This window comes from Caretta caretta, chromosome 13 (assembly GCF_965140235.1).
Source record: "Caretta caretta isolate rCarCar2 chromosome 13, rCarCar1.hap1, whole genome shotgun sequence".
NCBI lineage: Eukaryota > Metazoa > Chordata > Testudines > Cheloniidae > Caretta > Caretta caretta.
This window is the reverse complement of record NC_134218.1, coordinates 39,388,421-39,416,193: the sequence shown is the minus strand read 5'-3', so window position 1 is coordinate 39,416,193 and position 27,773 is coordinate 39,388,421. Positions and strand designations below refer to the sequence as shown.

At 47.5% G+C, this 27,773-nt stretch overlaps 2 gene segments (V, D, J or C); both read left to right on the top strand.

The window, feature by feature from the left end:
- Positions 1 to 6,764: 6,764 nt before the first annotated feature.
- The window catches only part of LOC125629519 (immunoglobulin heavy constant mu-like), a 28,128-nt gene continuing 7,119 nt past the window's right edge, over positions 6,765 to 27,773 (top strand). Inside the window, 5 exon segments of the C gene segment in view lie at positions 6,765 to 6,815; positions 24,209 to 24,520; positions 25,287 to 25,610; positions 26,528 to 26,851; positions 27,335 to 27,667. Of these exon segments, the coding sequence occupies positions 6,797 to 6,815; positions 24,209 to 24,520; positions 25,287 to 25,610; positions 26,528 to 26,851; positions 27,335 to 27,667 (1,312 nt within the window).
- The window catches only part of LOC125629518 (immunoglobulin heavy constant gamma 2-like), an 85,683-nt gene continuing 65,399 nt past the window's right edge, over positions 7,490 to 27,773 (top strand). The window contains 1 exon segment of the C gene segment in view: positions 7,490 to 7,528. Coding sequence covers positions 7,510 to 7,528 — 19 coding nt within the window.

The window sequence follows — 27,773 nt, the reverse complement described above, 5'->3', positions numbered from 1 at the left end:
CCATCCCTCCAACCATCCAGCCCCATAGACACCTATCCCTCCATCCATCTATCCCCATACACCCCCATCCCTCCATCCATCCCCCATAAACAACCATCCCAACACATCCAGGCCCATAAACCCGCGACTATCCATCCGTCCCCCATACACACCCATCTCTCTATCCAGCCCCGTACACCCCATCCCTCTATCCATCCCTCATACACACCCATACCTCCATCCAGCCCCCATACACACCATCATCCCTCTATCCAGCCCCATACACCTATCTATTTTGAAAGGAACCCCTGGGAGTGACTATCTCAAATTCAATTTCAATAAAAGTTGGATTAGTAAGTAATTTGGGCCCATTAGTGTGGTCTAGCAGAGGGGGCACTAGTCCAGGAGACCTGGTTTCTATTCCCCTCTGCCCATGGGCAGGATAATTTCCCTCTCTGTCTCTCACTTCCCTCAGCTGAAATCAGGATCCTTATAGCACCTGCCTTTCACAAAGGGAGCAGAGCAGTGGGTTTCAGTAGAACGGGTGCTGAGCTGAGAACCTGCAGAATAGGTTTCTCTTCCCATATCCACCCATGGCTCCCTCTTTGTGCCTCAGTTTCTCCATCCACAAAATAGATGTCATGCTATTGGTCTTTTCTTTTCTTAAAGCACTTTGGCCCAGACTGTTAAAGGCATTTGGGCACCTAAAGGAGCAGATGGGTGACTAGTGGGATTGAAATCATCAGAATTTAATCTCTTAGATATTTCTCAACATTCCACTAGGCAATTATCTGCACTCTTAGGCACATAAATATCTTTATACCTGTACTTTACATCCAGAGGTCTCAGAAGGCCAGATTTCCAAGAGATATTGCTGATTTCTTTCCAAATCCTTTAGCTGGTGTGTCTTGATTTAGGACCAGGTTTACATGAAGTCAATGGGAGTTAGGCGCTTTGCTGAGATGTGTTTGTAAACCCCATTATGTGCCTATCTGCACCTTTTGATATCTTAATATCTTTATAAATCTAGCTGGACTTCTCTCTAGAGAAAGTAAATAAGTGTTATTTACTCCTTCTCATAACACAAAAACTAGGGGTCACCAAATGAAATTGATAGGCAGCATGTTTAAAACAAACAAAAGGAAGTATTTCTTCATATAATGCACAATCAACCTGTGGAACTCTTTGCCAGAGGATGTTGTGAAGGCCAAGACTATAACAGGGTTCAAAAAAGAACTAGATAAATTCATGGAGACAGGTCCATCAATGGCTATTAGCCGGGCAGGGATGGTGTCCCTAGTAGCCTCCATTTGCTAGAAGCTGGGAATGGGTGACAGGGGATGGATCATTTGATGATTCCCTGTTCTGTTCATTCCCTCTGGGGCACCTGGCACTGGCCACTATTGGAAGACAGGAGAGTGGGCTAGATGGACCTTTGGTCTGACCCAGTATGGCCGTTCTTATGTTTGTTTGTTTGGGTTTTTTTTTTTCCCAAATCACAACCCAAAATATTTCAAAGCAATCCGGGGGAGTTAGGCACCTGGGACCAGATTTTGAAAGAGAGGGCCTCAGGGCCCAGATCTTCAAAGTTACTTAGGCACCTAACTCCCACTGATTTCAACAGTCTATGGAGCGATGCTGCTATATACCCACTGAACATTTAAAACATCCCGCAGAACGGTTTGTGTTTCTGTCTATCTGGAGGCCCGTGGGTCACTCTTGGAGTGTGTATCTGGCCCTACAGACCTTGCAGGGCACAAATAAGGACAGGACAGGATTGGATTCCTCTCCTCAGTCACAGCGACAATTCCAGCCAGCACTAGATTCTAAAACCAGGATGTGGGTTTTTCTAGCCAACTGTAATGAACCGTGTATGTTGCCAGGGCACAAACCCCCGGGCCCCTCATCTCAGGAAGTCTCAGGAGGGAAATGTTGACTGTTGCTTTAAAAAATAAAATCCCTTGACTTCCGGATGTGGCCTCTGCTTCAGATAATCTGCAGCTGTGCTGAGAAGCTGGAACCACTGTATCCTCGATCCTTAACGGCTGGGGATTTTAATGGAGTGTTTGTGTTCATGGAAAGTATTGTCATTGGATTCATCCGTGTTCTTTCAGAGACCAGACAAAGGATGGGTCTGTCGGTCTGTCTGTCTATCCCCATGCATCCCTTGTATCTATCCCTCACTGCCACGGTACTGAACACATCTTACTTGGAACTTTTTATTAACTCATTATCTGTGGAGCTTGGTTCACCCAGAGGGTCATTTTCATACATACCTCCATGAATTGGCTTTCCCCAGAGATGCATGCACATGAGTTGCAATATGTTAGTGGGATGCAACTGAGTACCAAGGACCAGGGACAGCAGTTGCAGAGCCAGCAGGTAAATTCAGGCTAATTTTCCTCTGTATCTGGTCATTACCATTGCTTACTTCAAAGTGCTTTGGTTGCTTCTTTATTCTCACTCAGGACCTATCACCCCGATTGACTAAACTGGGAAATTGTCCAACATCCTGGCAGATTTTGAGGCCTCTTGTTGTTGCTGAGGAGGAAAGACTTTATCTAAAATGTCTGAAGTTGAACAAAAGCAAAGACGACGTAACGGCTCTGGACAGATTCCTGAGGACAATGGGATAACTGCGGTGGGCTGGCCTTCAACGAGCATCTCGCCATGGTTCTGAGTTCACTCTGCATGCCTCAGAGCTGTCATTCTGGGGAGAATACGCTGCGTCACATGTCACGGTGGTGTTGAGATCTTGGTTTAAGGATGAAGCAAAGCCCAGCCAGGGACTCTTGCACTGAACTTTCATGTTCTCAGTGCCAAAGCCCTCAAACGGGTATAAACTGGCCATGAATCACTTTAGGTTGGAAATTAGAAGCAGATTTCTAAGCCTCAGAGCTGGGAGGTCTGGAACCACCTCTCCATAGAAGTAGTGGGGGGAAAACAACCTGGCTCATTTTAAGATGGAGCTTGATAAGTGTCACTGGGGTTCCATGCTGTCTGCAGTAGCAGAAGACTGGTTCAATGACCCAGAGTTCCCTTTCTGTCTTCGGCTCCTAAAGAATGACTGGGTTTATTTGGAGGGGGAGCGAGGGAATTGGTAGGCAATTCACTTCTGAATGATACTGTCAACTAGAGAGACAGAAGAACACACAGAGAGACTAACTCCTCCTAGCTAATAAATCTAAACATAAGAGCAGCCATACTGGGTCAGACCCAAGGTCCATCTAGCCCAGTATCCTGTCTTCTGACAGTGTCCGATGCCAGGTGCCCCAGAGGGAATGAACAGAACAGGGAATCATCAAGTGATCCATCCCCTGTCCCCCATTCCCAGCTTCTGGCAAAATCCTGTCCCCATTGGAGTCACTGGAAACTTTTCCATTGACCTTCACTGGTGCCAGGATTCCGCTCTCTAATAGCAGGAACGTCACCTGAAAATAGAGTGGGAACGGGAGTTAGAACAGGTTTTTGTTTGGCATGGCTAGGAAGACATACAAATGTGCTGGTACGAGCTGGACTACTGGGGCCAAGGCACCATGGTGACTGTAACAACAGGTACGTTATGTGGATTCTTCTGTCCTTCCTATAGATTTTTATTTCCCAAGAATTTTCTGTAGGAAGCCAAGAAGGTATTCTGAGTTTATCCACACCCAGGCAGTTGCGATAAGAGTTGTTGGGGCAGAGGAAGTGTGGCCAAAAAAGCCATAAATATATAACTGAGGATAGACGCTGTTGGGGGAGACTGATGAACGATGAGATTATGAAAACTTCTTAAGAGCGATGAAATTCACTGGGAGCGAGGCACCCGACTCCTTCAGCCACCTTGGAAAATCCCAGCTGCATTAATGCAGATGTTAATTATATTACTCCCAGCCACAGTAATTAATGAGGGCCAAATCCAATACAAGGGGAAAGACTGCCATTGACTTCAAAGGGGACTGGATCAGGCCCCTAAAAGAGTATTTTTGTAAGGGTTGAATAGCGAGTAGAAGGACTGTGATAACTGGGGTATGGATTACTGGGGACAAGGGACGTCGGTCACAGTCAGCTCAGGTAAGAAGAGACTCATTCCTTTACTGTCTTTTCTTTTCTAATCTCTAAACTCAAGGACTATTTTTTCCCCCTCTAGTAAATGCTAAGCCCGATCTCTCTCTGCTGGGGTGTGACTTATAACCAGACCTTATTCTGTAGTGAACTGCTCAGGGGATAGGAATCCTGCAGTTCCCTCTGACCACAGCAAACTGTAGACTCTCTGCTCCCAAATTCCCTTGTAAACCAGAAAAGAGGGAAGGTAGCAAATGGCAGCTTTCTGTACAGAGATAAGGGGCAGACACATCAGTGTGAGGGCTATGGTGAATTTGATTATTGGGGGCAAGGAACCTTGGTCACCGTCACTTCTGGTAAGTAATAAATTGTAGAGACCTCAGTATTGAGATGCGTATAAAGAACGCCACAATGGTTGTACGAATATCTCAGCCGAACAGAGACCAGCTAGATTTTTAACTGGTTACTATAATCTCCGGTAGGCAGAGTTTAAGGTAGGGAAGGGGATATTTGGTCCCCATAAATGGAGTTCTCCTTGAAAGGATAAGTGGGTTTTACACACCTAGTGGAAGGGAATTGGTCAATGTGATTACTATGACTACTTCGACTACTGGGGACAAGGGACCCTGGTCACGGTCACATCAGGTAAATTACTAACGTTTTCCTGTCCTGATTTAAATTAGATCCATTGTTGGGACTAGATCCACAGCTAGAGTTAATAGGTGTAACTCCATTCAAATCAATGGAGCTATGCCGGTTTACACCAGCCTTGGAAGGGCACTGGTGGTATCAGATTTTGATGGGCTTAAGGGTACATTTCACCCCGCAGTAGGTCTATGCACCATCAAATTCTCTAATTTGAAGGCTAAAGTGAGGTGAATAGAGCGGTGTGGTATTTGTAGAGACTCATTAAGGCATTATATTGCTGTGTTACTATGGCTATGCTTTCGACTACTGGGGACAAGGGACCCTGGTCACGGTCACTTCAGGTAAATTTCTAAACGTTTTTCTCTTGGTCTTGCTGTAACTCATTGCAGCAGAGTAAATTTCGTACAGAGAATCTTTTAGTGTATAGACTTGACCCGACGCCCATTGGAGTCTTTCCCTTGACTTCAAAGGGCATTGGGTCCCATCCTACATGCTTACTGTGCTCTAACTGGTGTACTTGCAGCCACTGGGGATAAGGGAGGTGGTTACAGTCACATTGGGTGAATTTCTAACCTTTAGTCCAGTCCTGGCTCAACCCTAAGAAGTGTGGTAAATTCTGCACGATCAGAATTTTGCTATGCCCCAACTGAGTATATTTGTATAGAGACCATAGGACAACACTTTACTGTGCTACTGGGATGCTTTTGAGTACTGGGGACAAGGGACGCTGGTGACCGTCACATCAGGTAAATCTCTAACCTTTATTCCAGTCCTCACAGTAGCAGGTTCAATTTTGCGGAGACAGATTTTTGCCTTGGCCTTGACCAAGCATATCTGTGCAGAGTTGTTAGGGCAATAGATTACTGTGCTCTGGCTGGGCTTTCGACTACTGGGGACAAGGGACTCTTGTCACGGTCAGCTCAGGTAACCAAAATTTTGCCTTATTTTGGAATCGTGTATTTTTTTTTGTTCCTAACCTTTTACCCTGTCTTGCCAGTCTTGCGTACATTGACTATTCCTAAAGAGACAATGAAAGACTGTCCCTGGCTTGCATTATGTAGCTCAAACTATCTGGTGCCTTCTTGCCTTGAAATCTATCAATAGCTGACTTTAGCGAGAGTTGGATCAAGGCACAAATCTTTAAAAGAAGTCTTGCTAATGTTTTGCCACTTTGGGAGAGTAATTTTTGTACAGTGGAAAATAGGGAAGAGAAATGATGTGTTACCCACTCGACTACTGGGGCCAGGGGACCATGGTGACCATCACATCAGGTAAACATAGAAACCTCTAAAAATTCTTCTTTCGTCCAAGTAACTTGTAAGTGTCTAAAGCCTGTCTAAAGATAATTGGGGTGTGGGAAATTTAGTTGTCGGAAACTATTTTTAAGGTTAGTTCAAACTTGATTAAAGAAGCAATGTCAAGATGGCATTGGTCATAACGGCAGGAAAAATTAGAGGTAGACAAATTGGTATTTGTACAAGGGAAGGGGCAGACTTATCTCTGTGTAACTGGTATTACGAGCACTGGGGTCAAGGAACTATGGTCACTGTCACTTCAGGTAAATATTTTCAATCCTAAATTGCCTTACCTGTTTAAATTAATCTCTTAAAGCTGATCATGAATGTCCCCTCTTCCAAATGTGCAAGATTATGTCTTTGTATGAGAAGGTTCCTGTGAAATTCCAAGAGTTAGAATAATTGGATGGGTGGGTAGGTTATTTTAGAGTTTCAAAGATAAATAGCACTTTAATTCCCTTTTAGCGGGTTGTACAGTTCAGTCTAGTGGTTGGGGAACTGTCGATTTGACAGGTCCTCTTCCAGGGCAAGAATATGGTAGCAAAAAAGTATGACAGATTTTCAAAGCTGCATAAGTGATTAAAGTTGGGAAATGGATGTCCTAATTGCCTCTGTGACATTGAAAATCTTACCCTAAATTTTGTAGTGAAAAATGGCAGTACAAAAATCTAGAAGGAAAACCTTAAAGTGTCCTCAGGTTTGGCATCAAAAATCACCTGTCACTTTTGAAAATCTCCCTGAAATATGAGGGTAGGTTCTTGTGCACGTGGAATATCATCCTGTGTCATTGTGATTACTATGCTTACTTCGATTACTGGGGACAAGGTACCATGGTGACCATCAGTTCAGGTAAATACAATTTCTAAATATCCTATAGTATGAAATCTAGAAACCTGAAATGATCTTGAATAACTTCTGGAAATAGATCACCAGGATTTTTTTTCTTTAGAGCAATTCAGATGAAATCAACCCACAGGTTAAAGAATATGGAGGTATTAAAATAGTATCTAGTATCATGTAGAAATAGTTAAAATGTGATAAAATTGGAATTAAATACAAAGGGGTGACTAGAGGCCACGTGCAGTCAATTGGAGTCTTTCTGCTGGCTTTGAACATGCCCCAGAAGAGAGAAGGCTTTTAGTGCTAGAGAACTCAACAAAAATCTCTTTGTGTAACGAGTACTTTGATTACTGGGGCCAAGGAACGGCGGTCACTGTCACATCAGGTACTTGTAACTTTTAATCTTTTCTTTCCTCTCTTCCAAACTTAACGAGGCAAAAGGACTGAATTTAGAGTCACTCAATTTTCGTAAATTTGAAAGGTGGATTTTGTTCCAAAGTGTGTCAGAGTTAGAATATTATAGAGTGAAGACTAGAATAGTTATGGGGTGAGGATAAAAATGATTAGTGATGTGATTAAAATGACCATTAGAAAAAATAACTATTTGAAATCATTCGAAAATGGGAATGGGTTTTTGTGCGACCCTGATAAGAGATTTGAGCAATGTGATTACTACGCATTTGGCTACTGGGGTCAAGGAACCATGGTCACTGTAACAGCAGGTAAAAATTTCTAATCATTTCGAACTCCAAAATGTGTGCATGAACGTTTTAGTGACTTAACAAATATTGAGTTTGATCGAAAGCCGACTCTAATCAAGGGAAAGATTGCCATTGACTTCCCACTGAGCTGGCTCTGGATCAGACCCAAGAAAAAAAAGAAATAGCACTTTATTTGAGTCTGTAGATTGATTCGGTATTAGATGAGATGAAATTTCATAGATTCCAGTGACTATAATTCACTATTAGGTAAAATTAGACTGAAGGCAGTGATCATAAATAAGAATAAATGGTCAAACATTTATAGTCACTAAAAAAAATCTAGGTTCTTTGTAGACTATTAAGAATCTGGAGGTAATTATAAGGGAAACTGAGAGAAAATCCAAGATAAATAGTTATAATCAGAAAACTGAGATGAAAGACAACTTGTCAGACTAGAAATGTTGGTATATCGGGGTTGGCCCATTAAGTGTAGAAGTCTGTCTAAATTAACATCTCTGTGGCTAAAACTAAAATCAAAGTAGTAGGAGGCTTTTGTGCAAACAGCACAATCAATTTTATCAGTGTGACTATTATGATGCCTTGGAGTACTGGGGACAAGGGACTATGGTCACCGTCACTTCAGGTAAAAATTTCCTCCTCTTTTCCAATCCCTATTACCACTAACTGGTTAAACTGATGAATCTTATAAAATGATCGAGTTTTGAGACTCACGAGTAACTCCTCACCCCCAAGTCCTTGAGGGTTTTTTCATAGGGGACAAGGCAATGGGGGCAGAAACGAACCTGAAATGATAGCTAGTATAAAAGGGAATTAAATAAATAACGTCAATAAATGAAGGGGTCTGGACTGGGAAAGTCAGCGAGTTTTAGCCACCTAGGCCATGAGTTAGAACCACTGTGACTACAATGCTTTTGACTACTGGGGACAAGGAACAACGGTGACCGTTTCCAGCGGTAAGTTAGCTCCTCATTTTTATGTGTAGTATTAAGTCATTGGTGAGCAAGTTAAACCAGTATTCTCCTTAGGAGGCTGCATTTTTTCAAACCCAGAGGTTAGGTGCTGCAGAGTTTCTTAAACATCTGTTTAAATTCCGCATCGACCTGTCCCTCCCTTAGCAAAGTGGCTTAATTATAAAACAGAATAAACCTTCAAAAATTCTATCGGAAGGTAGAGCCAGACCCTAGAGCCTTTGAAGTAACTGGCAAAACGTCCACTGATTTCAACCAAACCAGGACTTGTCTTTTAACCAAGATTCTAATGAACTCTGAGGTTATTGCTTAGGTTAACAGAATAACTGTCTTTCCGTCTACGACCAATTCGATTACCGGGGTCAAGGGACCCCGGTGACAGTAACAACAGGTAAATTCCAAACTCTACTATTTCTCTTCTGTCTTGTGGTCTAGGCTGTAGTGAACAGTGTTTTTGATTTATGAGGGTCTTTTATTTTTCATTTTAAAAACAACTCTTTAAAATGTGGTTAGAGCCACAATCGGGGATAGAAATTTCTCTAGCTCCAAATTTACAAGGGCACTTCTAAAAGTCTTGAAGAGTTTGGGTTTTTTTAACTAATGCCAGGGTTGGGTGAGAGGTCCTGGTCAGAATCAGTTTAGGTTTTTGTACGCTGTCTAATGGAGACTCTAGCAATGTGATTACTTTGACTACTGGGGCCAAGGGACCATGGTCACCGTCACTACAGGTATGATTTTTATTCCTATTGAAACGGTTATTTTTTAATTCTGAGATTTTTTTAAAAATTAAGTTGGGGGGGGTAGCTTTTCCAGTTTTCCGTTCCTTTGGGTGGGCTATTCTCAGTGATATGGAGGGACAAAGTACTAATTCAATCCTCGCTAAAGAATGCCTTGCCCCTTAAAAATGGGTTTAATTTTTTGGTTCTGGTCTTAAAATCATTGTATGGGGGAAGTTTATGTACAGCCAGAGTCCAATATTTTATTTCTGTGGGCTTCGCTTACTGGGGACAAGGGACTCTGGTGACTGTGACAACAGGTGAGGAGTTTTTTTATAGTGTTTTATTACTTAGATATCAATTGGAGATCTCGAAAACATGCAGTCTGAGGCAGCATAGAAAATGCATTGGTTCTGTTTTGTTGGCCAGGGGAACAGAGTCTAAACTTTAACTCTGAATTACATTAAAAAGAATTTGGGGTGGGGGACGATTGGGCAAGTAGAAAATCATTTGAGAGAGAAAACTTGATAGAATTGAGAGAGAGACTTGAAATTCATTGCATCTGAATCTTTAAGTGGCTAAATATCTCTGTGAAGCTGGCCCTTGATCAAGCTATTTATCTGTCTGATGAGGATAGGAGGATAAAATTATAACAAGAAGGTGTTTTTAAAAAAATAACAGATTACAATTTTTTAGACCGAATCAAAAATGCTTCTAATTTGGTACTTCAGGCAGATTTAGATGTTTCTCCAGTTCAGTAAATCATAAACTAATTTTAAAAAACAGGTCCCTAATCCTATTAATCTCAGTTAGTTAATTAATTGTCTGGGCAAGGTTATTGTAAAACTCCAGCATAGACTTGTCCCGGTGTGATAACTGGTTTGACTACTGGGGACAAGGAACTATGGTCACCGTCACATCAGGTAAAAAATAATCTTTCTTTTGTAACAATTCAGTCATTTGAGATGGTTGTTGCCTTTGCCAAGAATCCGACTCAACTCCTGTTGAAGTCAATGGGACCTTTTCCATTGGCTTTACTGGGACTTGGATCAAAACTCTAACCTGTCTTCCATACAGCCGATGCTCTGATATTAGACCAAAGACCATTTGCTCTGTTCCCTAGCAAATCAGATATCTTTTATCCCTTTGAAATTCTGTTCACTTTTTAATTTTGTGTTTTAATGTCTTGGTAAAATCTCTTTGGAGAGTGATTGGGTGGCAGCCTTTTAGAGAGAGGTTTGAATTAGGTCTACATCCAGAAATGGATTATTCTGATCATAGTCTCTTTGGCTGGGGCTTTGAAAGAGTCTTAAGATAGCTCTGCACCCATTGAATTTCAATGGGAGTTGGGCTCCTAAGTCCATTAGGCTCCTTTGAAATCCTTTGGAAGCCCAGACTCTTAGGGTCTGATCCAGAGCCAATGGAAAGATTCCAGCTGAGCTGGATCAGACCCTTCAAACTAGATTCTCAGTCTGTCTCTATAGTCTACTGACTTCAATAGAGCTTTGCTGATTTACACCACTTGGGGATCTGGCCCTAGTTCCTTATGATGGCAGGGCAATAAAACTCTCCCATGTTTGTTTTATATTAAAAAAAATTCTAAAGAAAAGGGTCAGGCATGTAGGTTCTTGTGAACCATTGTCCAATCAATGTGTCATTGTGATAACATCTTCGATTACTGGGGACAAGGTACCATGGTCACCGTAACGTCAGGTAAAAGATTTTAACCCTACGTTTTCTATATTTGTAAGTGTTTAGAAGGGCATAAATGGGAAGATAATCTAGTTCCTCTGGATAATGCAGGATTATCTCTTCTAGGGTATGGTCTAGGGTCTTGTCCTGTTTATATTTAACTATCTCAGTCACCTTCTTATTCTATTCTTTTAGTCATAAATGACAAAAAAAAAAATAGGACAGGCTATTGATTGATTGACAAGGGTTTTAACTCATTGCCAGATTGCTGTTTTAATACATCAATTAATTAACAGTTGATTTTATTAATCCAAATAAAGACATGAATGAATAACTAAATAAGGATTTTCTCTGTGCATAATAATGAGGAAAGGCAGTAAAAAGTCTGACCTTCTAAAATAAAAATATTTCCCTGCTAGGGTATTTAATTGTAGTCTTAAATTAATACCAATTAGATAAATGATATGAGTTTTAATGGCATCTTGTATTTTAATGCTTAACTTGAATTTAAACATGATCAGGTCTTTCTAGGATAAATTTTAAAAGTATTTTAGATCTTCTAAGCCCACCAAATACATAGTAAAAATAGTGACTCATTGCATAGATAAGGTATTTGTGCAGACTCCCAAAAGAGGCTGATTTGGGGGATAACTATGCTTTCTACAACTGGGGACAAGGAACCCAGGTCACCGTTACCTCAGGTAAATCAATATTATTATTGCTTGTATGTCTAATAGTGAGGGAAGGCGTTCTCTGTGTGAAAAGGGCCCCATTCTGCAGTCTGTGGTCTCCCAAAGTCCAAATGAGTTTGGGGGTATTGTTATGTCTGCCGATCATAAATCAAACCTCTCTCTATTCCTATACACTCCTACCTCTCTTTCTCACTATCTATCTTTCTTGCTATATATCTCATTTTATCTAATCTGTCTATTCAACCTCTGTCTCTAATCACTCACTCTATTTTTTGCTATCTAATTTATCGATCAATGTATATAGTCTATCTGTCTCTGCGAGCTCCCTGGGTTTCATATCTATCTATTTATCTTACATTTCTGAGGATAAACTACCCTCCTCACAATAACACATGTAAAAACTTTAAATTTTGCCTTCCCCTGACCCAACCTTCCGGCATTAGAGACTGCAAATCTGATTTAAACTTTTTAACATGACAGGACTGAGTTTAGAAATAATTGCCCAATTGATTTCTCTGTTAATATTCATTTATTGGTCCATAGGCCAGGGTTATTTAATTTTTTTTCTTCACGTTATTGCTGCTGAAAAAAATAAATAATCAGAAGCAATAAGATTAGGAGGGAAATTTCACTCAATTGAAATTTCAGGCTCAGATGAAAAATACTTAGTAATAGTTCAAACTAAATAATGACTTTCATTAAGATTTAAATTCTTAAATGCCTATGTCGCTGTTGAAAATTGAGTTTAGGTTTATAGATCACTTCGTTGCTTTTGAAAATTGTACCTATTTGTCTAATGGACAACTCTAATAGAATTCAGTAAGCATTTTTAAAGACAGGGACAAATATTTCATGTTTTGTTACCACGGGGGAAATGATTAGAAAGCTTTTTTGATAATTATTAAGCTAATAAATGTTATGGGGAAGATTAGTTGCCTGACTGTCATATTTGCCCTGGAAAATCTCCCCCATAACTTTGATTACATGCTTCATTTTAAATATTAATCTAACAAAAGATCTATTTTCCTCTGATGGTGCAAACCACGTAATTATTCTCTATACGGACCAGGGGGCTTTCAATGCACTTTAGATCAAACTGGGATTGTCAAAGAGGTTTAAGGGGTTAGATGTGGAACTTCCAATGCCTTTCATGTCCAATTCAGCCTCAGTCCATTATAAAATGGGTGCTGACAATTATTAATACTTTTAAAAAAGAAAGAGATTTTTGACACTCTGACTCCCATTAAGTAGTACTTTACTCCTGGAGCAGTCATGTTCAAATCAGCAAGACCACTGCTGGATTAAAGTGCTACTCAGTGTGTCTCCGAATCTGAATTCACAATAATGAATAAAATAAAATAAAAGTGTTCCTTGAGTGTAGAACCAAGATGGCCGATTCTAGCCTACAGGGGCCTTGGGTGGTTTAGCCTCCAGCTGGCAGAGGTTTGTTTTTCAGTTCCGTTTATTTTTAGACCAATGTTTCCTTAAATAACCTTTCTGGTTTCAAAAACATCACCCCCTTGGAGTCAGTTTTGCATGATAGGCCAGAAGGTTTCAAACAACAAAGTCACATCTGTTGGGTGTGAAAATAAAATCTTAGCAGGTGGCAGAGATCAACATGTTGATAAAAGTCTTGAGCTAAATTAAGCTACTGTTGTTTTCACTAGACAATATTGGCTACATCTCCCTGCAAATGACTTTCAATGATTATTATTTTGCACAAATCTACTGCTTTGTGTTAAACAAGAATAATTTCATTCTACTTTCCTCGATGATCTTTTATTAAAAGAGAAAAATAGATTAGCAATTTCTTAGTTAATCTTCCTTTTCAGAGAATAATTTATTTGTGATTTCCTAGTCTATCTTATAATGAACAAGAGGAATAATAAAATCATAGAAATGGAGGGCTGGAAGAGAAATCAAGGGGTCTATTCCCCACCCAGCCACCCCCAATGCTGAAACAAGATTGATGGTTTCACAATCTGTGTAGTAGTTTGTTCATTTAGTTATTTAAAGTTTTCTAACAGGAAACCTGAGGGAAGTTTTGCTAGGAATTTGTGAGCATGTGAAGTTGAAAAATAGATATTACTATTTAGCCAGATTTATAATTAATGCAATTAGATAAATGTACACACTTTAATGCAGTCTAATTTTAACCGATAGTATCGGATTTATCTATAAATTTGAATGAAATAAAAGTAATTAGATTGATCAAAAACTTTAATCTAAAATAGAATCTTAAATCAATAAAAATAGCCTAATTGTATTTTTAGTCATAGAATTAATTAGATTCATTAACAAACTTTAATCCAATAGAATTCAATCTATAAAATTAATTAGATTGATAAAAAAGCTTTAATCCAATAGAATTTTTTATGAGTAGAAACCAAAAACCATCAACAAACATTTAATAAATTACTTGATTTTAAATTTGATATCGAAGACCCACCGCTGAAAGAAAATAAACCTGCATTTGCTTTAAATGAAGTTCAGTGGCAGAAATTTTATCATTTTCCAAATCAAAACTTTATGTGATGTTAAATCATATACAAGTTATGTCAAGGAAAATTATTTTAATTGAGAATTTTTTAAATAACTTTGTGTTTCATGAAAATATTTGAACATGTATTCAAACCCCAATTCAATTTTAAAGAGAATATTATCAGCCATGCACTTCCATTTGAGATATTTTTACCAAGCCATAAAAATTACTTGGAAGACAAGAGATATTTAAGAAAAAATATCTACGAGGCAATTAATTAATCCATCATTGGAAATGGAATGTCAAGAAAGACATAAAATGGCATCTCAACAGAGACTCAGTTGGTAAGAAACCTAATTATCTTTTTGAATATTTATCTAATGATGTTAAATGGATGCAAAAGTCCTTTTATTTCCCCGCTAAGACTTGTGCTCATTTATTTGCATTCCAACAATTTAGAAAATAACGTTAGATTTTCTTTGAAAGACAAGTATACCCTGCACATCTGTAAATCCATATTGATGAATACTTTGTTAGAAATAATTTCAGGGTGGCTGTAGATATCACTTTATTAATAGACAGTTTGTCAGTTAATACTTATATAGGGATCAAAAGAAAATATTGTTCATTAATAAGAAATGGACAGTTAATTATTTATACATCATTTTGGAATTTTGATTTGTTAATATGATTTAGGAACTAATCTTGATTTATTGGTAAAACACTTAGTTTATTGAATTACTAATAGTATATTTTAGAAATTACTATTGATTTCATTAATAAGATAGAGCCTGACAGATGATGTTCATTTTAATGCTATATAGTTCAGCAGTTAATTTTCTCTAAGAATTATTTTTTATAATACTTGTGTGCAAAAATGAGAAGGGTGGTTCTGAATTTAGCTGAAGTTAGTCTCAATGTTTATTTGAGTATATTTTCCAAGTCAATATCTTTGTGTTTGTCTTTCTGTGGTGGCGTAAAATCAGAGCGAGAGACCAGTGAACTGAGCTGATTTTAAAGAGTCAGGGTTTATTTTCAATTATTTTGGCAGTCCGTAGGGATTTCAGACTCGTTTCCCTGAGGAAAAGGAGGGAGCTAGAGCTGTTGACTTGGATGAAATTAGAAATGCAGTTTTTACTTTAATTTAGGGAGTAATTTGCTTTTTCTTGAGGGGGGAAAAAGGCAGATTATTGGGAATTTAAATTAAATGAACGTGCCTGCCTCTGTTTTACATGCTTTTCCTCCCTCTCATTGACCTGTTTTAGCACCGTGTAAACCTTAGAGAATCTATCCCTTAACTTAATTACAAATTCACTCCTGGAGTGATTCATAGGTGAGCCGGATATTCTAAATACTAAGTAACCTTATTAATCGAATATTTCTTAGCCACCGGGTACAATGGAAATACGTAATTAATTAGAAAGATTTCTTATTTAACTAATAGATTTTTTTAAATTCACAATTTAATTGAATAATTGACTAAATAGAAGGCTACTGATAGATAAAGGTCAGAATGGTCCCCCGGTATGGCTCGCTTCTGTTGGGCCTCTATCAGCACCGGATTGGGTGAGCAGGGTCCTGGTCCCTGGTGGTACTGGATCCCCCCTAGCTGGGTCTGTATCAGCACCGGGCTGGGTGAGCAGGGTCCTGGTCCCCGGTGGTACTGGATCCCCCCTAGCTGGGTCTGTAACAGCACTGGGCTGGGTGAGCAGGGTCCTGGTCCCCGGTGGTACTGGATCCCCCTTAGCTGGGTCTGTATCAGCACCGAGCAGGGTCCTGGTCCCTGGTGGTACTGGATCCCCCCTAGCTGGGTCTGTATCAGCACCGGGCTGGGTGAGCAGGGTCCTGGTCCCCGGTGGTACTGGATCCCCCCTAGCTGGGTCTGTATCAGCACCGGGCTGGGTGAGCAGGGTCCTGGTCCCCGGTGGTACTGGATCCCCCCTAGCTGGGTCTGTAACAGCACTGGGCTGGGTGAGCAGGGTCCTGGTCCCTGGTGGTACTGGATCCCCCCTAGCTGGGTCTGTAACAGCACCGGGCTGGGTGAGCAGGGTCCTGGTCCCCGGTGGTACTGGATCCCCCCTAGCTGGGTCTGTAACAGCACCGGGCTGGGTGAGCAGGGTCCTGGTCGCTGCTGGTACAGGATCCCCCTTGCTTGGTCTGTATCAGCACGGGGCTGGGTGAGCAGGATCCCGGTCCCTGGTGCTACCGGATCCCCCCTAGCTGGGTCTGTATCAGCACCGGGCTGGGTGAGCAGGGTCCTGGTCCCCGGTGGTACCAGATCCCCCCTAGCTGGGTCCGTATCAGCACCAGGCTGGGTGAGCAGGGTCCTGCTCGCCGCTGGTACCGGATCCTCCCGCAAGCTGGATCTGTATCAGCACCGAGCAGGGTCCTGGTCCCCGGTGGTACCGGATCCCCCTGCCTAGGTCTGTATCAGCGCTAGGCTGGGTGAACAGGATCCCGGTCCCCAGTGGTACCGGATCCCCCCGAGCTAGGTCTGTATCAGCACCGGGCTGGGTGAGCAGGGTTCTAGTCCCCGATGTTACCGGATCCCCCTAGCTGGGTCTGTATCAGCACCAGGCTGGGTGAGCAGGGTCCCGGTCCCCGGTGGTACCGGATCCCCCCTAGCTGGGTCTGTATCAGCACCAGGCTGGGTGAGCAGGGTCCTGGTCCCCAGTGGTACCGGATCCCCCCTAGCTACGTCTCTATCAGCACCGAGCAGGGTCCTGGTCCCCGGTGGTACCGGATCCCCCTGCCTAGGTCTGTATCAGCGCTAGGCTGGGTGAACAGGATCCCGGTCCTCAGTGGTACCGGATCCCCCCTAGCTAGGTCTGTATCAGCACCGGGCTGGGTGAGCAGGGTCCTGGTCCCTGGTGGAACCAGATCCCCCCTAGCTGGGTCTGTATGAGCACTGGGCTGGGTGAGCAGGGTCCCAGGCCCTGGTGGTACCAGATCCCCCCTAGCTGGGTCTCTATGAGCACTGGGCTGGGTGAGCAGGGTACCAGGCCCTGGTGGTACAGGATCCCCCTAGCTTGGTCTGTATCAGCATCGGGCTGGGTGAGCAGGGTCCTGGTCCCCGGTGGTACTGGATCCCCCCTAGCTGGGTCTGTAACAGCACCGGCCTGGGTGAGCAGGGTCCTGGTCCCTGGTGGTACTGGATCCCCCCTAGCTGGGTATGTAACAGCACCGGGCTGGGTGAGCAGGGTCCTGGTCCCCAGTGGTACCGGATCCCCCCTAGCTGGGTCTGTATCAGCACCAGGCTGGGTGAGCAGGGTCCCGGTCCCCGGTGGTACCGGATCCCCCCTAGCTGGTCTGTATCAGCACCAGGCTGGGTGAGCAGGGTCCCGGTCCCTGGTGGTACCAGATCCCCCATAGCTGGGTCTCTATGAGCACTGGGCTGGGTGAGCAGGGTCCCGGGCCCTGTTGGTACAGGATCCCCCTTGCTTGGTCTGTATCAGCACCAGGCTGGGTGAGCAGGGTCCTGGTCCCCGGTGGTACTGGATCCCCCCTAGCTGGGTCTGTATCAGCACCAGGCTGGATGAGCAGGGTCCTGGTCCCCGGTGGTACTGGATCCCCCTTAGCTGGGTCTGTAACAGCACCAGGCTGGGTGAGCAGGGTCCCGGTCCCCGGTGGTACCGGATCCCCCCTAGCTGGGTCTGTATCAGCACCAGGCTGGGTGAGCAGGGTCCTGGTCCCCAGTGGTACCGGATCCCCCCTAGCTGGGTCTGTATCAGCACCGGGCTGGGTGAGCAGGGTCCTGGTCCCCGGTGGTACCGGATCCCCCTACCTAGGTCTGTATCAGCACGGGGCTGGGTGAGCAGGATCCCGGTCCCTGGTGCTACCGGATCCCCCCTAGCTGGGTCTGTATCAGCACCGGGCTGGGTGAGCAGGGTCCTGGTCCCCGGGGTACCGGATCCCCCTACCTAGGTCTGTATCAGCACGGGGCTGGGTGAGCAGGATCCCGGTCCCTGGTGCTACCGGATCCCCCCTAGCTGGGTCCGTATCAGCACCAGGCTGGGTGAGCAGGGTCCTGCTCGCCGCTGGTACCGGATCCTCCCGCAAGCTGGGTCTGTATCAGCACCGAGCAGGGTCCTGGTCCCCGGTGGTACCGGATCCCCCTGCCTAGGTCTGTATCAGCGCCAGGCTGGGTGAACAGGATCCCGGTCCCCAGTGGTACCGGATCCCCCCTAGCTGGGTCTGTATGAGCACCAGGCTGGATGAGCAGGGTTCTAGTCCCCAGTGGTACCGGATCCCCCTAGATGGGTCTGTAACAGCACCAGGCTGGATGAGCAGGGTCCTGGTCCCTGGTGGTACTGGATCCCCCCTAGCTGGTCTGTATCAGCACGGGGATGGGTGAGTAGGGTCCTGGTCCCTGGTGGTACTGGATCCCCCCTCGCTGGGTCTGTATCAGCACCAGGCTGGATGAGCAGGGTCCCGGTCCCTGGTGGTACCAGATCCTCCCTAGCTGGGTCTGTATGAGCACTGGGCTGGGTGAGCAGGGTCCCAGACCCTGGTGGTACAGGATCCCCCTACCTAGGTCTGTATCAACAATAGGCTGGGTGAGCTGGGTCCCAGTCCCCGGTGGTACCGGATCCCCCCTAGCTGGGTCTGTATCAGCACTGGGCTGGGTGAGCAGGATCCCGGTCCCCGGTGTTATGGGATCCCCCCTAGCTGGGTCTGTATCAGCACTGGGCTAGGTGAGCAGGGTCCCGGTCGCCGGTGGTACCGGATCCCTCCTACCTGGGTCTGTGTCAGCACCGGACTGGGTGAGCAGAGTCCTGGTCCCTGGTGGTACTGGATCCCCCTAGCTGGGTCTGTATCAGCACCGGGCTGGGTGAGCAGGGTCCCGGTCCCCGGTGGTACCGGATCCCTCCTACCTTGGTCTGTGTCAGCACCGGACTGGGTGAGCAGAGTCCTGGTCCCCGGTGGTACTGGATCCCCCTTAGCTGGGTCTGTATCAGCACCGAGCAGGGTCCTGGTCCCTGGTGGTACTGGATCCCCCCTAGCTGGGTCTGTATCAGCACCGGGCTGGGTGAGCAGGGTCCTGGTCCCCGGTGGTACTGGATCCCCCCTAGCTGGGTCTGTATCAGCACCGGGCTGGGTGAGCAGGGTCCTGGTCCCCGGTGGTACTGGATCCCCCCTAGCTGGGTCTGTAACAGCACTGGGCTGGGTGAGCAGGGTCCTGGTCCCTGGTGGTACTGGATCCCCCCTAGCTGGGTCTGTAACAGCACCGGGCTGGGTGAGCAGGGTCCTGGTCCCCGGTGGTACTGGATCCCCCCTAGCTGGGTCTGTAACAGCACCGGGCTGGGTGAGCAGGGTCCTGGTCGCTGCTGGTACAGGATCCCCCTTGCTTGGTCTGTATCAGCACGGGGCTGGGTGAGCAGGATCCCGGTCCCTGGTGCTACCGGATCCCCCCTAGCTGGGTCTGTATCAGCACCGGGCTGGGTGAGCAGGGTCCTGGTCCCCGGTGGTACCAGATCCCCCCTAGCTGGGTCCGTATCAGCACCAGGCTGGGTGAGCAGGGTCCTGCTCGCCGCTGGTACCGGATCCTCCCGCAAGCTGGATCTGTATCAGCACCGAGCAGGGTCCTGGTCCCCGGTGGTACCGGATCCCCCTGCCTAGGTCTGTATCAGCGCTAGGCTGGGTGAACAGGATCCCGGTCCCCAGTGGTACCGGATCCCCCCGAGCTAGGTCTGTATCAGCACCGGGCTGGGTGAGCAGGGTTCTAGTCCCCGATGTTACCGGATCCCCCTAGCTGGGTCTGTATCAGCACCAGGCTGGGTGAGCAGGGTCCCGGTCCCCGGTGGTACCGGATCCCCCCTAGCTGGGTCTGTATCAGCACCAGGCTGGGTGAGCAGGGTCCTGGTCCCCAGTGGTACCGGATCCCCCCTAGCTACGTCTCTATCAGCACCGAGCAGGGTCCTGGTCCCCGGTGGTACCGGATCCCCCTGCCTAGGTCTGTATCAGCGCTAGGCTGGGTGAACAGGATCCCGGTCCTCAGTGGTACCGGATCCCCCCTAGCTAGGTCTGTATCAGCACCGGGCTGGGTGAGCAGGGTCCTGGTCCCTGGTGGAACCAGATCCCCCCTAGCTGGGTCTGTATGAGCACTGGGCTGGGTGAGCAGGGTCCCAGGCCCTGGTGGTACCAGATCCCCCCTAGCTGGGTCTCTATGAGCACTGGGCTGGGTGAGCAGGGTACCAGGCCCTGGTGGTACAGGATCCCCCTAGCTTGGTCTGTATCAGCATCGGGCTGGGTGAGCAGGGTCCTGGTCCCCGGTGGTACTGGATCCCCCCTAGCTGGGTCTGTAACAGCACCGGCCTGGGTGAGCAGGGTCCTGGTCCCTGGTGGTACTGGATCCCCCCTAGCTGGGTATGTAACAGCACCGGGCTGGGTGAGCAGGGTCCTGGTCCCCAGTGGTACCGGATCCCCCCTAGCTGGGTCTGTATCAGCACCAGGCTGGGTGAGCAGGGTCCCGGTCCCCGGTGGTACCGGATCCCCCCTAGCTGGTCTGTATCAGCACCAGGCTGGGTGAGCAGGGTCCCGGTCCCTGGTGGTACCAGATCCCCCATAGCTGGGTCTCTATGAGCACTGGGCTGGGTGAGCAGGGTCCCGGGCCCTGTTGGTACAGGATCCCCCTTGCTTGGTCTGTATCAGCACCAGGCTGGGTGAGCAGGGTCCTGGTCCCCGGTGGTACTGGATCCCCCCTAGCTGGGTCTGTATCAGCACCAGGCTGGATGAGCAGGGTCCTGGTCCCCGGTGGTACTGGATCCCCCTTAGCTGGGTCTGTAACAGCACCAGGCTGGGTGAGCAGGGTCCCGGTCCCCGGTGGTACCGGATCCCCCCTAGCTGGGTCTGTATCAGCACCAGGCTGGGTGAGCAGGGTCCTGGTCCCCAGTGGTACCGGATCCCCCCTAGCTGGGTCTGTATCAGCACCGGGCTGGGTGAGCAGGGTCCTGGTCCCCGGTGGTACCGGATCCCCCTACCTAGGTCTGTATCAGCACGGGGCTGGGTGAGCAGGATCCCGGTCCCTGGTGCTACCGGATCCCCCCTAGCTGGGTCTGTATCAGCACCGGGCTGGGTGAGCAGGGTCCTGGTCCCCGGGGTACCGGATCCCCCTACCTAGGTCTGTATCAGCACGGGGCTGGGTGAGCAGGATCCCGGTCCCTGGTGCTACCGGATCCCCCCTAGCTGGGTCCGTATCAGCACCAGGCTGGGTGAGCAGGGTCCTGCTCGCCGCTGGTACCGGATCCTCCCGCAAGCTGGGTCTGTATCAGCACCGAGCAGGGTCCTGGTCCCCGGTGGTACCGGATCCCCCTGCCTAGGTCTGTATCAGCGCCAGGCTGGGTGAACAGGATCCCGGTCCCCAGTGGTACCGGATCCCCCCTAGCTGGGTCTGTATGAGCACCAGGCTGGATGAGCAGGGTTCTAGTCCCCAGTGGTACCGGATCCCCCTAGATGGGTCTGTAACAGCACCAGGCTGGATGAGCAGGGTCCTGGTCCCTGGTGGTACTGGATCCCCCCTAGCTGGTCTGTATCAGCACGGGGATGGGTGAGTAGGGTCCTGGTCCCTGGTGGTACTGGATCCCCCCTCGCTGGGTCTGTATCAGCACCAGGCTGGATGAGCAGGGTCCCGGTCCCTGGTGGTACCAGATCCTCCCTAGCTGGGTCTGTATGAGCACTGGGCTGGGTGAGCAGGGTCCCAGACCCTGGTGGTACAGGATCCCCCTACCTAGGTCTGTATCAACAATAGGCTGGGTGAGCTGGGTCCCAGTCCCCGGTGGTACCGGATCCCCCCTAGCTGGGTCTGTATCAGCACTGGGCTGGGTGAGCAGGATCCCGGTCCCCGGTGTTATGGGATCCCCCCTAGCTGGGTCTGTATCAGCACTGGGCTAGGTGAGCAGGGTCCCGGTCGCCGGTGGTACCGGATCCCTCCTACCTGGGTCTGTGTCAGCACCGGACTGGGTGAGCAGAGTCCTGGTCCCTGGTGGTACTGGATCCCCCTAGCTGGGTCTGTATCAGCACCGGGCTGGGTGAGCAGGGTCCCGGTCCCCGGTGGTACCGGATCCCTCCTACCTTGGTCTGTGTCAGCACCGGACTGGGTGAGCAGAGTCCTGGTCCCTGGTGGTACTGGATCCCCCTAGCTGGGTCTGTATCAGCACCGGGCTGGGTGAGCAGGATCCTGGTTTCTGGTGGTACCTGATCCCCCTAGCTTGGTCTGTATCAGCACCAGCTGTATCAGTGGATTCCTAGCGGTTCCAGCCGTCCTAGCCCATACTGGTATGAAGGTTGCCAGGTACTGTTCTGTTCTGTATAAGACTCTGTCTTTGTGGGGCTCGATCTGAAGGGTTTGTCCTTCTCTGGTTCCGGTTCCCATCCTTAGTAATTCTGGGCCAGCCCCTGGCAGGACACGGTCCGTTCACATCCTGTGTGTACCAACTCTCCCAGTGAGATCTGTCCCATTTGGGGCTGGGACAGTGCATCCCTTCTTCAACCCATTCCTGGTCTTTGTAGCAGGCTGCTTTTGGACATATATAGGGGGTCCCTTGTTACCTGCGGCCCCCTTGTCGTCCTGATAAAGGTCTCCTGGTTTCGGAGGTCTGGGGGCTGGTTTGAGTCAGAATTTGGCCAGATATTGGTCTCCTCCAATCTGAGCTTTTGTTCTGAGTTTGCCAGAATTTGGTGATAGAAAGAAGGTGAACGAGACAAGAAACGATTTTCTGGGCCATGTCCCCAGTTGGTGTAAACAAGGTGTCCCTTCATTCAAATCAGTGGGGCCAGATTCCCAGGTGATGTAAACTGGCTGAGGTTTCTGCTTTGTGAGAAGAACAAGAGTGAAGGAAAACTGGTGGGGAAGGGGAAAAATAGTGAGATGGAGAAGGAAGGAAAGAGGCGAGGAAAGCTCTGCAGAGACATTGCTTAGTGTAGAGGATACACTCATATGTTTGTGTTTCTCCAAAGAGCTCAGGTTCTCCAAAGGCTTTGGGCTCTTGGAAGCAACGGGGACTCGGTGGGAATTTGTACCATCCAAACATGCTGGACTGACCATCTTTTACTGCACATTTTAAAGCAAGCATGGGGCAGCAAATCTTTAGCTCTTTCCACGGGGTTGCCTGGCTCACGCCTCAGCTCTGCGTTGTGCCCGGTGCTATTCATAATGGGAGGTGACTTCCAGCCAGGCTGACCCTTTGGGCAATGCAGAAAGGTGCCACTTTTTCAGCAGTGGTGCACCATGGGAAAGTGTTGGGGACAGAGGTTTGCACTGGCTGGGTTGGCAGAGTAATGACGTCGCTGATCAGGGCTCTGCTGGGGTCGAGTGACTAATTCAGGAAAGGGGGACTCAACCACCAATGGACAACTGATCACGGACTTTCAGCATATGGCTGTTGGGAACCATACATTGATCTGAGGGGGAGAAGTTGGTGTTGAATCTCACTCCATTCCTACAGGGCCAGAGAGGCCTTGGAGTCTCCTCACAAGCAAAGGGGTATTGAGGCATGTCAAGGGAACTGGGGCCATACACACAAGAGGACTGGGCCATAGATGCATAAGAGGAACTGGGGCCATATGCAAGTATACAAGAGGACTGGACCGTATATATAAGGAGCTTGGGGCCCTATGTCTGTATACAAGAGGGGGGCTGTGCCATATATACAAGGGGGCTGGGTTCCTATGTCTGTGTATATGGAGTGATGGGCCATATGTCTGTAAACAATATGAACCTGGGGCCATATATGACAACTTTTAAATCAAGCTTGGATGTTCTTCTGAAAGATCTGCTCTAGGAATTATTGTGGGGCAGTTCTCTGGCCCGTGTGAAACTAGATGATCACAGTGGTCCCTTCTGGCCTTGGAGTCTATGGATGTTCAAGTACATCAGGGTTATATGTGCACACAACGGAAGCTAGGACCTTCAACGTGGGGACGTCACCCCCAGGAAGTTGCCCTTTCCTAGTGACTCATCCCAGGGCGATGCATATCTGAATGTGGGATAACACTTGCTTTTTTCTCCCCCTAACCAAGCTGCAATTCTCTTTCTCAAGTTCAGTAGCTCCCCTACATGCCCCATGGTGGTGCTTTAATGTCTCTTCTCTGCCCTTCTCCCACCCCCATCCTTTCATTGTTTTGATCCTCAGCGTCCCCAGCTGCCCCATCTCTTTTCCCGCTCTACCCTTCCTGCGGGACCGACACGAGTCAAGATCCTGTCGCACTGGGCTGCTTGGCAAAGGACTTCCTTCCGGACTCAATCACTTTCTCCTGGAGTGATAACAAAAACCCCATCACCAGTGGCATCGAGGAATTCCCCTCGGTCCTGAATACAGCTGGGACCTACACTGCCACCAGTCAGCTATCGCTCCCTGCCTCCACAGCACAAGGGGTTTTCTATTGCTCAGCCAAACACCCAAATGGGAATAAGAACATCACATTAATTCTACATCCCCAGTGTTGTAAGTAGTTTCATTCTCTTCTTCTGGACAATATACACAATTACTTACAACCCAGCATGGAGTCACTGGATAATTGCAGGCCTTTCGGCTATTACATCTAGCTACTTTGGGGAGAGGCTCATTAGAAAAGCACCAACAGAGCTATACATAAGAAAGAGTGGGTCCCTATGTTTCCTAGGGACAGGACTCCTGGGTTCCATCCCCAACTCTGGGATTGGAGCAGGGTCTAGTGGGTTAGAGCAGGGAGGCACTGTGAGCCAGAACACCTGTGTTCTGTCTCTAGCTCTGGGAGGGGAGAGGGGTCTAGTAGGTCAGAATAGGCTCAGGACTCCTGGGTGACTCTGGGAGGGGAGTGGGGTCCAGTCGGTCAGACTGGGACATGGGAGAGAGGACTCTTGAGTTCTCTTCTCAGTTCTGGAGTTTAATGTTGACCACATAAATGGGAACATGTTAGCTCCTTCATGGCTGGCCATTCTACCAGAAACTCCATGCTCAGGGTCTGTGGGGGTGGAGCTTGTGATTGTGGGTGGAGCTTATGAAGGGGACACCCCTTTGCAGTCTAAGCACTGTGCTGTAGTGGAAGGTGGTTTAGGTTGCAGGCCATTCAGCTACTGGCTGATAGCAGAGCCCATCAGATGTAAAGAAAGAGACACGGGCCCTGCAGCCCCCATACACACACTGTCAGCTTTGCATATTCTACATTCTGGTGCCAAGTTCACATGTGATAACTGTCATTCCCACCCCTTGCTTTTGTCTTTCATGTTAGCACCTGACGGAGCCATTATGACCATCCGTCCCCCATCCAGAAACCAATTCCTAGAGCCCTATAAAAATTCCACAATCATCTGCCGCGTTACAAACCTCTGCAGCCAGACTGCTACCTTCACATGGCTGAAGGATGGGGCACCGGTCACCTCTGGAGTCACCACTCATAGCCCTGTCTCCAACGGCCCCACTGGTTATTATACCCACATCAGCCAGCTGTCTATCTTGGAGAAAGATTGGGATGCCGACCGCAAATATAGCTGCAAGGTGGACACCACGAATTTCAGCGAGATGATTAACACTAGCAAGTCTTTCGAGTGTGCAAGTAAGTTGTGACCTTCAGGGGTTCCATCCCTCTCTGAAACTATCATGACCCATCCCCCAGCTCCACTCAAGGTGTGTTCATGTAACCCAAGGGCCAAGTGTCTGAGACTTTCCAAGGACTCATAACCCATATTTAGGGCCAGGTTTTGAAAATAACTCCTTTCCCAGGGAGCCCTTCTGAAAACTCTGTCCTTAACTCTCCCCTAGCGCACCCCTAAACATCCTTGATTATTTTGAACATCATAGATCCCCAGGAAAGACTGTGGTTAGGGCACATCTTAGCCTCTCTGGGCCTCTGTTCCCCATCAGTACAACCAGGATAAACGCATCTTCCTCTCACTGGGATGTTGTGAGGTGCTCAGATACTATGGTAATAGGAGCTATATGTATACACCATAGATAGATCAATAGATTATTGCCTTCAAACTCTTCTGTGTTCTACCAAACCAAAAAACAGCCCTGTGTGAATTAGCCACTGGACCTGGCACAAGAAGAATTGAAGTTAAGTAAGCAATGGGCCACTGGGGCATGGGATGAGACCTCTAAAATAAGACAGGGATCCCTCCTCTAGTGCTGAGATGCAGCCACAGGGGAGAGGCAGCTGCTTATACAGGGATCCGTCATCCAGCAACGAGATACAGCCACCTCTGTGGGGGTGCAGGGGCTGTCTAACAGCCACACAGCGAAGTTGCAGAACAGCTTAGGGCAGGAGGTGAGGAACACCTCATCCCACATTAAAATTCCCTCCTTCCCTAGAAAAATTAAAATTAAGGGAAGCTTCTGGCTCATTGAGTTGATGCTCAGGTGTACTGGGTAGGGGCATCTTCTGGACACGAAGAACAACGTAATTCTTTTAAAAATTACACAGCCCACGGGTAATCGAATGAGAATTCTCACCCATCTCTTTCTGCCTCCCAGCTATTGACTATCCCTCTAACATCGATGTCCTGGTGATCCCGCCTACTTTCGCTGATATTTACATCCGCAAATCGGCCATACTGACCTGCAGGGTCATTAACATGCAATCCACGGAGGGGCTCAATGTGACCTGGAGGAGAGAGGATGGCAAGGAGCTGAAGACCAGCCTCGGAGAACGTAAGGTGCAGAGCAATGGCCGTTTCAGCGTGGATGCCACAGCCTCTGTGTGCGCAGACGAGTGGGAGAGAGGAGACTCGTACATCTGCAAAGTGGATCATCCAGACCGCATCTTCCCCATTGAAAAGACTTTGACCAAACAGCCTGGTAGGTGACCCTCTTCCGTCAGCTTGGTTGTGCTCACAGCTGGTCATTACTGACCTGGGGCCAGATATTTCGTGGGGCAAGGGTTAAAATACCCATCAGAAGGGAAAAGAATTCTCCTTCCTCTAACAGTTTTAGGCCGAGCTTTGCAATGCTACCTAAGGGCTCTGGGTGTCCAGCTCCCATTAGAAATTAGTAGGAGTTTGACGTCCAATTCCTTCGGGTGACTTTAGAAAATCCCACCCTTGGTCTGTATCTCTAGCTAAGAACTCACCCCCATCACCTCTCAGGCCGTGTAACCCTCAAGCATTCCCACCTAAGAGCAGGCCAGTGGTCTGTGCAACCCACCATGGCAGAGAAACCCAGGCAAGTTCATTAGTGCATGTCCATTGCATTGGACCAGGGCCAGGAGCCGTAAGTCCAAGGACCCCTCGGTCAAGCGAGGTCACTTGTTCATTCTTTCTCCAACTCTCTCTCTTTGTACAGTAACCAACAGCCACGCTCCATCCATCTACATCTTCCCTCCCCCCTCTGAGCAGCTGGCCCTCCGTGAAGCTGCCACCGTCACCTGCCTGGTGAAAGGTTTCAACCCCCCTGACCTCTTCATCAAGTGGCTGAGCAACGGCGAGGAGATGAACGCCTCCAAGTACATCAACACCGAGCCCATCCAGGAGTCCAGCAAGCCACCACTGTACTTCGCCTACAGCACTCTGAACATCAATGAGCAGGAGTGGAACGCCGGCAACACCTACACCTGCTTAGTCGGACATGAGAAGCTGCCCCTGCAGGTGACCCAGAGGACCGTGGACAAGTCCACCGGTAAACCAACCTTGGTCAATGTCTCGCTGGTGCTGTCCGATACCGCCAATACCTGCTACTAACCGTCGCGCCCTCCCCTGCCGTCCCATCCCCCATTGTGCCTCTC